Consider the following 12,235-nt stretch of genomic DNA (forward strand, 5'->3'; position numbering starts at 1 on the left):
AAATTCTTTCTGTTTGTTAGATTGTTAGGTTCAACTGACAAAGGGCCCCATATGAGAACGGAAGGAGGCCATGTGGCTGTTGGCCCTATAGAGAAGCACCACAGTCATAAAAAAGGTGGAGGCTGAATTCCAAAAACCATGTCCAAGTTGTATTTCTTAAGCACAGCTGTTGGGAAACTGATTTTGAAAGAAGAGGATTTCAATGATAAAGCATGCGGATCTGGTGATCAAACAAAACTAAATGAGAATAAAAGCTCCCAGAGGGACACCCCAAGCTCTTAAACGATAACTAAAGTAACTCTTTGGATCCTGGCTGGTCATTGAAACCAATGAAGAATGAGTACACAGTAAAGGAGTTTTCACCTAATGGTAGCATAGGACTTGGTGATGTTAAACTGCCACTGGAATACAACTTCTACAACTTCCAGCTCAACCATGTATGAATGAATGAAAAATAATGACTGGATATAATTGACCACATGTTCTTCACTCTAAGTGGCCAAATGTCAAATAGGAGTGCCCCAGTACAAAGTTCCTAAGACTCCAGACTGCTGCTGAACATGGGGTTATTTTGGTGCTAGGACGAAATGAAACCTGGGCTTAAATAGCCCAGAAATACCAGAGATTGTGCACGTACACTGAAGTCACAGGAACTGTGGCAACCAATGGATGCCACACGGAAGCTATCCCAAGCACCCAATCAAATTCATGGGACTCCCCCCAAGATAGGGGAAAATGGTATCCCTGGTACTATGGGGATGTCCAAAGGGTCAGATTTGGCTTTTTTGCCAGCTTTTGGTGATCCATAATGTTGTTGGGATGACCTGCAGTAGAGGTCTGAGAGGCAAAAATGGCTCTTGCTGTCAGTGTTGTCCACTCCTGACCATAAATAGGGCATTTACAAAAGTCAATGGAAACTATTAAGCTGGCAATTACTCTTACAAACTCTTTCCATAAAAATGTATACACTCTATGCAGAACTGAGCACAAACTAAAAATGGTTTACTAAAAGACCCTAGGCAAAAATTACTCCTGTCAATACTATAGAAAAATGTAGAATAATGAAATTTAAAAGTGATCCCTCTTTGAAAATTGTATAATAGTCACTATGTAACATTAATTTCTTTAGCACTAATATCACTTATATAATACAGGCAATAATTTAGGATTTTCAAGGCAATAAATTTTCTACCTTGTGTACTCAAAAACAGTTAATGTTAAATAAAATATATTAAGCATACTCTCTTTTTCTGAAAACCAAACTCATCAATGATACCTATGTACAGCATCTACATGCACATAAAATAGCACTATTACATCTTAAGTTGGTCATTGTTTTAATGTCTGGTCCATCACAATAATATGAGTTAACCCAGTTAGTGCTACTAGTCCTCAGTTTTAAAAAATCTGGCATTATGTCCAAGATGTTTTAATTTCCATTGTACTGCCTTATCAGATTTTCTTTCCCCAGAATTTAGCAGCCTTCCCAGCCCAAAAACACAACAGGGCCTTCAGATTAGCTGTACCAAGGTTGTGGGATGCACATCCAATTCATAAAAGCCTACTACTTTGGGTAGTAAACAATATCTATTTGGAACAATATTTGGAATAGCAAGCCCAGCAGAATCAGCCAGTGCTGGGTATTTAAGTTAGGGTATGTTTATGGTGCAGTGAACCTTTGGTTTGATGTTGCATTTTTAGCTGTCTTTTCCTGATTCTTATTTTATTGTGCTGCTTTAACATAAGCTACCTCAAGGCTTTGTAGAGTAGGCAGAGTATACACGAAGTCACCTCATTTTTAAAACATTCACTTTTCCTAGTGTTGTCTTGAACAGTTCCTTTGGCCTATGAAAGCAATGAGATCAAAACAATTCTGAATCAAATACTGATTTTCAGTTCCAGAGGGAAGTCTAGACCTCCCCCTTAGGAGAGTGTTGATGTGGAGATGGCAGATGGATACCTTGCACACCTACTTAAATGGAGATCATGCTTGCTTAGATAATCAGGATTCAAACCTTTGAGAAAGTAAACAGGTTCTGGCCAGCCCTAGAGAAAACAAAGCAGAGAAAGGAGTGCCAGCGAATACCTTTCCCCAAAAGAAAAGTCATCCGGAGACCAGAGACCAGCTACAGTCCCTGCCAAAGGTTTCCGTGGCCTGAAAAGGTAGATATCATCAGGGTAAATGCTGAGGGGCCTTTGAAAGATAAAGTATTGCTTCCAAGGTGTGTGGTGTTTTTCCAGAACCTTCTAAAGTACAGTCAGTGTTTGTGTGAAGCACCATGTTCTGGGACAAAGTAGTCAAGAATCACCCTCATGACCTTGCATGACCCTCAGCCAGAAGATATCAAAAGTCCCTGCAACAACATCCGATGTTTCAAGGTTGATCCCCGGACTTTAAGGGAAAAGCAGTTCAAAAGCTATCCAGAGTCTCTTCCACCAACCTATGTCAAGGTGGCTACAAAATGACACTGAGGGTAGGCAGGTTGGCGATACACCATTCCCTGCCTGTGTGTACTTAGGCATAATCACACTGCTTTATATACTGCCATTTGCTGACCCAAATCAGAGTCTTAAATGTGAAGCCAGCCTAGCCACTATTTCTGCCGAGCCTCTTGCTATAAAACTAGGTCATTCTCCCCAGTATATTATGCCATCTCCAACTCAAGGGCTGTACAATTTACATGTTCGTGATAAATGCATAAATTCTGATAATTACTGTAGCTGCTTTTAATCATTCTTGCTCTTATCTCAACACCACTCATGAAAGTTGCATAGCTGTACATTTTCACAACCTTAACATTCAAGCTGCCTGGATGGGAAATGTGCATGAGCCACATTCATACATTGAGGATGCGAGACGGTGCCTGGAAAACAGCTGAAGGGTTTGGCGAAAACTTGGCCTTCGCTTCTGGGAACTGGAGAGGAAAAGAGGACACAAGTTAGACCTATTACTGCAGAGCAAAAAAAAAAAGTTGTGGCATCCAGTCGCCTTTCAAATTAATGCCACCAAGTTATCCTTCATGATCTGAAATATTCCAGTGTCACTTATTATTCAGATGACACTCTGCGTGGTTGTAGCTATGAGCTACAGACAAGACTCCAGCAATTGCTAACTGCACACTATTCGCACACTGTAAGAATATGTCACAATCATATGATTTAACTGTATGTTGTTTGGGGTCAAAGAGCTGATCTCTCCTCTCCCTTTAAACTTATGTTAGGCTGGGGAGGGAGGGGACACTTTCTTCCCCAGTATCACCCACTGTGCTTCCTAAGAGGTCTGGCCAAGAGGGCAGAACAAACAGCACTCAAACTTATGCCTACGTGTGATGCCTGAGGGCTGATTCAAAGATATTCACCTATCTGTGGTTGTCGCTTAATCAATACCATGGGGATCACTGCTTAAGCTATGTCTTGGGGACCAGTGGTGCAGTGGCAAATTTTGAACTGCAGGGATTCATCCTGACAACCCCCATAGCCACACCTCCAAGGGGAGTCCACAATGCAGGCAGCTTTGTTGATCCTTATCAACAATCCCTTCTAAAACTTTTGATCCACTAGGAGCAAGCAGGACAATACCATACCAGACCAATACAACAGAAATAGCTCACAATGTCTGCCCTGCTAAGTTCCCTGCCACTGTGAGAATTACAATCAAGTTCGGAGGGAACAAGGAAGCTGGAGGGGGTGACAGAGGATATCATCATCTGTACTTCTCATAGGCCCAATGCTTTTGTCCTGCAAGCCCTGGCTTTGCTTCCACACTGGTAGGCCCATGTACTGGTCTCATGTACTGGTCCAATTACAACTGCAGAGTAGGATGCCAGCCTCAATGACACCATGAGCATGTGCCACTGATGTTTACCTGTATGTTGGGGAAAGCAGATAGTCTTCCCTGCATGTGGATTGTCAACATGGGGGAACTATTTTCAGCAGCAGCCACAAGCAAATGAATAGATTTGAAGTGATCATAGCCTTTCTGTCTGTAGGACCAACATGCAAGTGGTGAAAAACGGGGAGAGAATCCCTTAAAATTCTTTAGAATTTTAAAGAATCTATGCGTCCTCATTTTAGAATCTAGAATCACTTTAGAATCTATGCGTCCTCATTTCCCTCCCTGAAAGAGAAGCTTTTTTCATTGATAGATGGGGATAGGCTAGGATGTTTCTCAAAACCTGAGGAACACTTTCCCTAGAATATTTAGGAGTCCCAACACCTCATATGGTACATGACATTTAAAAAGTTGATTCTGTGTACAACATGATACACAGTGTGGTGTGCTGGATTCAGAGCAAAATATTCTCACAGTGGCTAGAATTTCACTGTGTGTGTAATAGGCAACATTAAAGTAGCAGAAAGAAGTAATGTGAATTCCTTTTGTCAACAAATGCAGGATTTCATTGTCTTATGCAACTGAGTCATGAGGTCCCAACAGCCTGTAGATCAGGGACAGGCATAGATCAGATGTTAATTACTGCAGGGATCTAATTGTAGCGTGTTAAACACTGTGCATGTTCATACAAAATGATAGCCTTTTGTGGGCTAATTAACCTTCAAGAACCCAGAGTGGATGCCACCAACCATTTCAAATATGCAGCTCCCCCCCCCCCCCCCACCCAAAAAAATAAAATAAAATCCGGTTTTCATGTCATGCCCATTGTCTACAACAAGCTTTGGGTTGTGCAAGTGATGTGTTTGGATCACAGGCCACAAATCTCCACTTGGGTTTTGCACAAAATTGTATTCACAGGTGTTGCAGCCCAACCTCTATTAAGTGAGCCTCAACATGTTGTGTTAACAAGGTCCCCACCCTGAGCTATCTCTTATGGGATCAAGAGGTCTCTGGGTTGATCATTTATCTTGATCAAGCTCTAAGCGCAATCCTATGCCCAAATACTCAATATTTGAGCTTTACTGCCTTCAGTGGGGCTTGCTCTCAGGAAGTGGTCTTTAAGATGGCATTTTAATCTTGTGTTCTGTTTCAGGTTGATTTAGTTTCTAGAGGTGCACAACTGCTAGAGGCACACAACTTGATTAAAAAACAAACAGACCATTAAAGGACAATAGGATTGGACCAGAGTATAACTCATCAGGTGCTCTCCTTGATACTACTGCTTCAAGGAGGATTTTAAAACAGAGAGCAAATTAATTTACCACCCTCTGAGTTTGGCTTTTTCTGCATTAAGATACCAATCAATGCCTACAAAGGTGCCTGAAGGTCGTTACCAGGAGATTAGTCTTGAATGCTGCCAGTATATCAGTGATCTTGGAGATACTGAAGATTTTCCAGATATTAGGATGAGATGGCTTTCTCCTGTTCCAGGCAAAATTAGTTCCATGCCCATTATAGCCAAAATTACATTTAAAGGACAAGGACATGGGGATTATGAGATGTATAGCCTCATTTGCCCTCACAGCAAGCAGAATTAAAGCCAAATGGATTATGCTTTAGGGCACCAATCTAGTGGATTTTCAATTGCATTTGTTTCAATATGTACCATTTTATAAAGCTTGATACTTACAGCAATTCTGTACAAATGGTGAGATGTGCTCATTTGTATATGTTTTCTTTTTGAGATGCCTTCCTTGGTTTGTGCATCAATAAACTTGACTATGCATATAAGCTAACACTGCAATAAACGAATTAGGCTGCAATCCTGCAGTAACATAGTTGGGAGTAAGCCCAACTGAACTCGGTGGTTTACTTCCAAGTAAACATGCATAGGGCTGTGCTAAGTATTGTTATGGTGTCAGATTTTAATGTTGATCCAGATCTAGTTGCATGCATCCAGCCATCTCAAACAGACGGATGGGGGTTGTATATTTGGATGCTTGTCTACAGCATCCACATGGGACCTCTCTCACTGAATCAGGGCAAAAGGTAATTATTCTTGTGAAATGGGAAGCAGCATTCTCATTGTGCAGTCCTGTTCATATGACCTGGGCCCCACTCACATTCACAAATTCCTCCATTTCAGAGGCTTTGCAAAGTACATTTACCTTGAAGTCTGCTCTGTAGCTAGATTCTTGCACAAAGTGATCTTCTGGGATAATGAACCCTTGTGTTGTCTTTGTGGGCCTTGATCGTTTTGCCCCAGTCCATGGACGATATTCATGCCTAAAATGATTTTGCAACATGATAGCGAGGTGTCTAACGTGGTACAATGCTTGAACATTCCAGTGCTTGGAAGGTTAGAAGGCAAGCTTGGACTGCTTGCTTATCACACTATAAACGGAAATCAATACTGGCCAACAGCCAAACCCTAAAAATGCGCTATAACAACAGTAAGCCAAGAAAGACAGCAACGCTTTGCACGATCAATAATATAAAATCTTAGGACCTGCATCAAATGGCTGGGATCAGGGACAAAAAGTACCTTGAGCTGGGAAAACGACAATGTTGGCATCAGGGGAACCTCACTGGGGAGCTCTCCACAGTCAGCCAGGAAAACGTCTGTCTTGTCATCCTCTAAACCTCACTCAGAGGTGGTTGGAGGAGGCAGTCCAATGAAGTGTACAGTCGTCAACCTTAAAACCTCTTAGGGATTTAGCCATAAATAAACGCTACTAATAAATATATCAGTACATTCACATCTGGAGAGGTGCTTTCAATATGAGACTACTATAATGCTTATATTAAATGTACTCCAGTTGCCCTCACCCATCTAAAACTAAGATAAAGTTATTAGAGAATTCAAGTTCACTGCAATATTCTTAAATCAGCAGAAAATGTGAGATGGCTGCAGTTCTGATTCAACTGCATTATACATAGGCTTCAGACTAAAATTTTAAAAATCTCCCCACTTCTTTGGAGGTGTTATGCCTAGAAGACATTCTCCGTGTCCTGCCAAATGTATTGCCCTTCCCCTTCCTTTGATAATTACTGGAGAACTTTACTATTTCAATACAGGCTCTTGCATTGCATTTCACCAAATAGCAGGTTCAACGCACCAAACACAGCTTATGTATTTGGGGGGGCCGCAAACCAAGTCATGCTGCACACAGAACATCTGACCCATCTTGGAACAAGCTGAGCCAAGATTAAAAACAAATCAGCATGGGTTTGGTGGTGGTGATGTGTGCATGGTTTAAAAGCATGATCTCCAGAGGGCTATGTACTCTAGGATATTGCCATGGAAGAAAGAGAGCAACTAATGAGCCAGTCAATGGACCCCTGTACCTAGAAGGCGCTGGGCATGGGAGTGACTGAATGAGTCCAGGATTTGGGAAACAGGGCTGTTCTGCTCAGCTGAGGGAGAATGATCCTGGCTGCAGCATGGCTTGTCTGTAACAAGAAGGCTGTACTGGTTATCTGTGGAACTAACAGGGTGGCAGGAATCAAAGAGTCCTCCATGTTTGGGATTTCTCTCTCAAACTGGCAAGGTGGCAGAAGAGATGAGCACACTTGAGAAAAGTATATGAAAGAAGAAATAACTGTTTTCTGCTATTTGCTTTCTCTATAAAGTACACAAATCCGTGCTTGTCTTACTGGATTCTGCAGAAAAGATGTACATTAAGTCACCTATAGAAATTTCGGCTGCAATCCTATAGGCACTTCCTTGGCAGTATACCCCATTTAATGCAGTCTAGTAGATTTGTATAGGATTCTACTGCAAGACTCCTAAAATAGCATTTCTTGACTTGATGTCCCTAGGTATTTTGGACTTCAGCTCTGATCAGCCCCAGCTAATAGGGCTGATATTCAGGAATGCTGGGAAGTGCAGCCCAAAGCATCTGGAGGTGCCATGCTAAAAAGATTGCCTTGTTATTTCCCTTTCTAGTGTCTTGTTTTGAATCAATGTCTGTCCCATTTATCTGCAGACAGTTGAAGGACTAGAAACATTGGGTGTTGTTGGGAAAGCACAGTGGGAGCTCCCATAGCTGAAGCCTGTGTCTGGGAGGTCCTGACCACCATTTCCTGGATCCCAGATCACACTGTGGTGACCTGGACTATTTAATATATAGAGTGCTTCAGCACTGGAGGGCAGGAAGGGGATATGCAGATCACACAGATACATGTTGTTGTGTGTAAATGCACCAAGATGCCATAGGGGGTTTTCAAGCACATGCATGTGGCGGCTGCCAGTGTCGGACAGTGGGAGACTGCTGGACTAGGAAGGCCCTAGGCTTGAACTCCCTACTCAGCTCATTGGGTGACTTCAGAATGTAGATCAGGTCCTATAACTTCGCTTAACCTACACACAGGGTTGTTGCAAGAATATCATGGGCAACGAATTATGTACTCCATCTTGAGTTCTTTTGAGGACAAGTGGCTATAATAAATATCCCATGTAAGTGGGATATGAATGGATAATAAAATGGACTGGAAGAGCACATAAGCACATTGGTTTCTTTGCAAGAGGAAAAATGGTGGCATTGAAATGGAAAAATAAATAAGTAAACGTATACAGACAGGATGACTCGAAATACCTAGCCTACCAAATGCCCACACTTCTATGGTAGTGCCTTCTGTGCGGAAAAAAGGAAAAGAAAAAAAGATGCAGTGCACACGATGGCAAAGAAGTTGGGGGCCAATGCACTCTACTCATGCTCCGGAACGCCGCCTTCCTTCCTTCCTTCCTTCCTTCCTTCCTTCCTTCCTTCCTTCCTTCCTTCCTTCCTTCCTTCCTTCCTTCCTTGCTCCCACTTTTGCGAGGCCGAGCCCTGGCCCGGGAAGGGGAGCCGTTCTGCTGACCGCAGCGAAGCCCTGCAGAGGCAGCGAATGCCGCCCTCACCTACCTGTAGGAGGTGGTCTTGGGGACGCCTGGCGGCGAGGAGGAGGCCCACACCTGCTTGAAGCCTCCGCTGTACTTGCTGCCCACCTGCTGGCCGCCCGCTGGCAGCACGTACACGTGGGAGCCCCCCGGGACCATCCCTGCGTGGGCGGCCTCGGCGGAGGCTCCCGCCGCGACGGGGGGCGCTCCCGGGGGCTCCCCCCTCCTGCTGTCGCCGACCCACGGCAAGGCGTCCCTCTTCTGTACCGGCCACGCGCGGAAATCCTGCTGGTACTGAGTCTCGGCGGCGAAGGGCTCCTTGCGGTGGCTCGTCTTTTTCGACGGCCTCCTGGCGCCCACCAGGCTGTCCGGCTGCTGCTGCTGCTGCTGCAGCGACGGGGCGGACGCCGACACGGGCAGCGCAGCGGTCGCCCGCGGCTGGGCAGGGGCTCGGCTGCCGGTGCCGGTGCCGGTGCTGCCACCTGTTGGGATCCGAGGCTGCTGGGGGCCGCTGCCGCCGGCCGCGTCCGCCCCCTCTTCGGCCGGCTCTTCGATGTCGGAGTAATTGTGGATGGTGAGCGGCACGGCCAGGTCCGACTTGTCCAGCTGGTTCCAGAAGCGCGCCAGGCAGCACACTCGGCTGATGCAGGGCCAAGCCATGGCGGCGGCGGCGGCACCACCATGCAAGGTTGCAGGAACGGGTGATGAGAGGGATGGAGGCGGCGGCGGCGGCGGCGGCGGAGGGGGTCTCTCACCGGGAGGAGGGGGGAGATCTGCAGCAGCAGAAGTGGCTTCCCCTGCGCACAGTTACACTTTCAGCTCGCCCCGTCACTTGTCAATATCAGCACCTCCTCCTTCTCACTTGCTTCCTTCCTCCTCTCCCCCACCCCCCGGTTTGGTCAATATCAGTCCCTCTTCAGGAGGTTGCCAAACACGTGATGCCCCTGTGCACCATCATTCCCCCCTCCCCGGGTGACAGCGGAGCTTAATGCTGCAGCATCTGCCAGGAATGCAAAAAAGAGTGGGGTGTGGGGAGGAAGGAAAGGGGCGGGGGGGGGGGGTGACACACAGCGCCAGTCTCTCAGGCTTTCAGCCATCCCATCCTCCCGCTTTGCCCTCTCTCTAGGAAATACCCTGCGCTGCTTGTCTCTTTAATCATCGCATCCAGCCCAGCCGAATTATTACGCATACCTAAACGCTTTTAAAGATTTTCTGACAGAGTTGACTATTCGACTCCGAGATCTATTGAGAGGCAGAGGAGAGAAACGATCAGATGCTAGGATGACCTAACGGGAATCAAAGTAAAGAGGGAAATAAGTCGGAAGCGGTGTGCCTTTGCCAATCTGAGGCACCGTTCATGCGTTTCCCAAGAAAAGCTGGAGCCATAATGCACAAATTGCAGGAACTACCCCAAAACACACTCCTAAAGCACTGACATTAGCGTTTCCCCCCTCCACTCTCCTTAGCTTGCTGTGTTCAAGTAGAATATTTAATAGGGAAGCGTATTTTGGAAACCATGAAGTATGCAACTTCTGTCCAGTAAAAAACTCAAGCTGAAGCACATACAAATCTGGTATTTAACACTTTACATGGACACGTTCGCATGGTCTGCTGCCTGTGAGAAGCTTACACGGAGATCAAGAGCAGCTCTAGGGGCAAGTAAGGCAACCAGGCAAGGTGGGAGTTGTCCTTTGCAATGAAGGCTGCAAGTCTACACATACTTTGCGAGAAGTAAGCCCCACTGAACACGGTGGCTCTTCCACACAGATATGCAAGCTAGAGTACTAACACTGTGATCCAACTGGCACAATCAGTGACAGTAATCTACTGAGTAATTAAATTGCATAATGAACAAGATTGTAAGAGGTTGATCATAGTAAGATTAGTTTCAGTGAACTATTGAAAAAATACACTGAATAATTTAAAAGATGTCCGATTTTAGAGATATTCCTGATCAAATCGCTATTTGATATTTTTCACACCATACATAAAGCAGTCACCTTGGGTTCAATCCAAAGATAATAGCAAAAATTCTAGTAATTGTGCTGCTCCATGTTCAAGAGCTAGTGGAGACGGTCTGAAACATTGTGCAGTGCTTTGAGCAAACAGAAGCATACCACTGGATTTGTTTCAGTTGAGCAGCTTGTTCCAAGTCAAAAAGCTCCCAACCCATTTAGAATACAGGTGCTGCAATCACCCCCATTCAATATCCTGCCCTGGTTTCATTTTTGTATCACAGTAGAAACAAAAGTGAACTGGGAGCACATTACAAAAATAGATAAAATATAGAAACAGGCATATGATTTACACTATCTATTATAATTTCATGTGGTTTTTAATTCTATTTTCAGTTTATATATTTTGCCCTTCCAGTTTGCAGGATGATAAGTCATACTTATAATCTATTGACCAATAGGGTGTAAAGTTAATCATGATTTCAGTGGCTCCATCCTCTGTACAATTAACTCCAGATCCAATCCCAAATTCTTTTCAATAGGTTAACAGTGTTTTCCAGAGTTGCCAGCATGTGCATATATTGCAGCAAAAAAGCAACAAAACAGGAATCTGGAAGAACCTTAAAGACAAACACATTTATTGCTGTGTAGAACGGTGTTTCTTCTTAAATGCTAGCATTCAAAGAATGATGGCATGTCTTCCAAACTGAGTAGTGGTTGTTCTAACTTGATGTTTGTTAACCAACTTGATCATTTTTCTTGACCAACCTGTAGGCAATGCCAATACCAACTTAAAAAATAAGGACTCATATAGAACAGCATTTTCAGCACTTGGTTTATGCCTATTTTGATCTGGTTTGCCATAGTCCTATGCACTTGTCCCAGTGTGTGATTTATATCTTTGGTTGTTGTTTTTTAAATCTATGTAGGCATAAGTGCCTTCTAAGGCAGAGGATGAGGTGGCTAGATGGAGTCACTGAAGCAGTTGGTGTGAGCTTAGGTGGACTCCGGGAGATGGTGGAGGACAGGAAGGCCTGGAGGAGTGTTGTCCATGGGGTCGCGATGGGTCTGACACGACTTCTCAACTAACATGTTCAGAGTCCCTTTTCATTAAGGAAAAGCCTCCCTGAAAAGGTTGTGTGTGTGGATCGACTTTCCTTGACCCCTAAACAAAAATGCTTTCTTGCCTGGCTAGAGGCTAAACAAAAGTATTTGGCCTCAGACCTGCTAAGTGGCTACTTGAAAGATTGTTGGAAAGAGATGGCAGGCAGTAGTGTTGGCAACGGTGAGCCATTTGTACAGATAAACACATGTGCAGTCTTGCTGAATGCACCAAACAAAACAGTACAACCCACGTGTTTTCTTAATAAGGTACTGGAGCTGTACAGCTGTGCATGTTTTCACACTCACAGTTCCAAGCATCTCCTTCAAGCACATGTAGCCACCTCATCCCAATTCATTACAGTATGTATTCATGTTAACAACGAGAACAAATTAATCATGTGCTGTGGCATTTTCTTCTGGTTTTGTTTCCTTCAATACTGCCTGCCAGCTTGCCAGGAGGGT

General features: G+C 44.5%; 1 protein-coding gene across 1 annotated transcript; it reads right to left on the bottom strand.

The window, feature by feature from the left end:
- Window positions 1-2,837: 2,837 nt before the first annotated feature.
- MAP6D1 (MAP6 domain containing 1) lies at window positions 2,838-9,380 on the bottom strand. Its single transcript, XM_044431261.1, has 3 exons — window positions 8,740-9,380; window positions 6,001-6,118; window positions 2,838-2,915 (listed from the first exon to the last, which is right to left on the bottom strand). The coding sequence occupies exons 1-3, from the start codon at window positions 9,372-9,374 to the stop codon at window positions 2,838-2,840; spliced, it is 831 nt and encodes a 276-aa protein (XP_044287196.1). The 5' UTR covers window positions 9,375-9,380.
- Window positions 9,381-12,235: the final 2,855 nt, after the last annotated feature.

Source organism: Varanus komodoensis, unplaced genomic scaffold (assembly GCF_004798865.1).
Source record: "Varanus komodoensis strain SLA01 unplaced genomic scaffold, ASM479886v1 scaffold1, whole genome shotgun sequence".
Lineage (NCBI taxonomy): Eukaryota > Metazoa > Chordata > Lepidosauria > Squamata > Varanidae > Varanus > Varanus komodoensis.

Bases quoted from the DNA above. Each gene is read 5' to 3' on its own strand.
- MAP6D1 (XM_044431261.1), bottom strand. From the start codon at position 9,374: ATGGCTTGGCCCTGCATCAGCCGAGTGTGCTGCCTGGCGCGCTTCTGG. The intron at 6,119-8,739 runs GTAGGTGAGGGC...AAATCATTTTAG, and splicing joins CCCAAGACCACCTCCTACAG to GCATGAATATCGTCCATGGA. The intron at 2,916-6,000 runs GTAAATGTACTT...TTTCCTCTCCAG, and splicing joins GCTACAGAGCAGACTTCAAG to TTCCCAGAAGCGAAGGCCAA.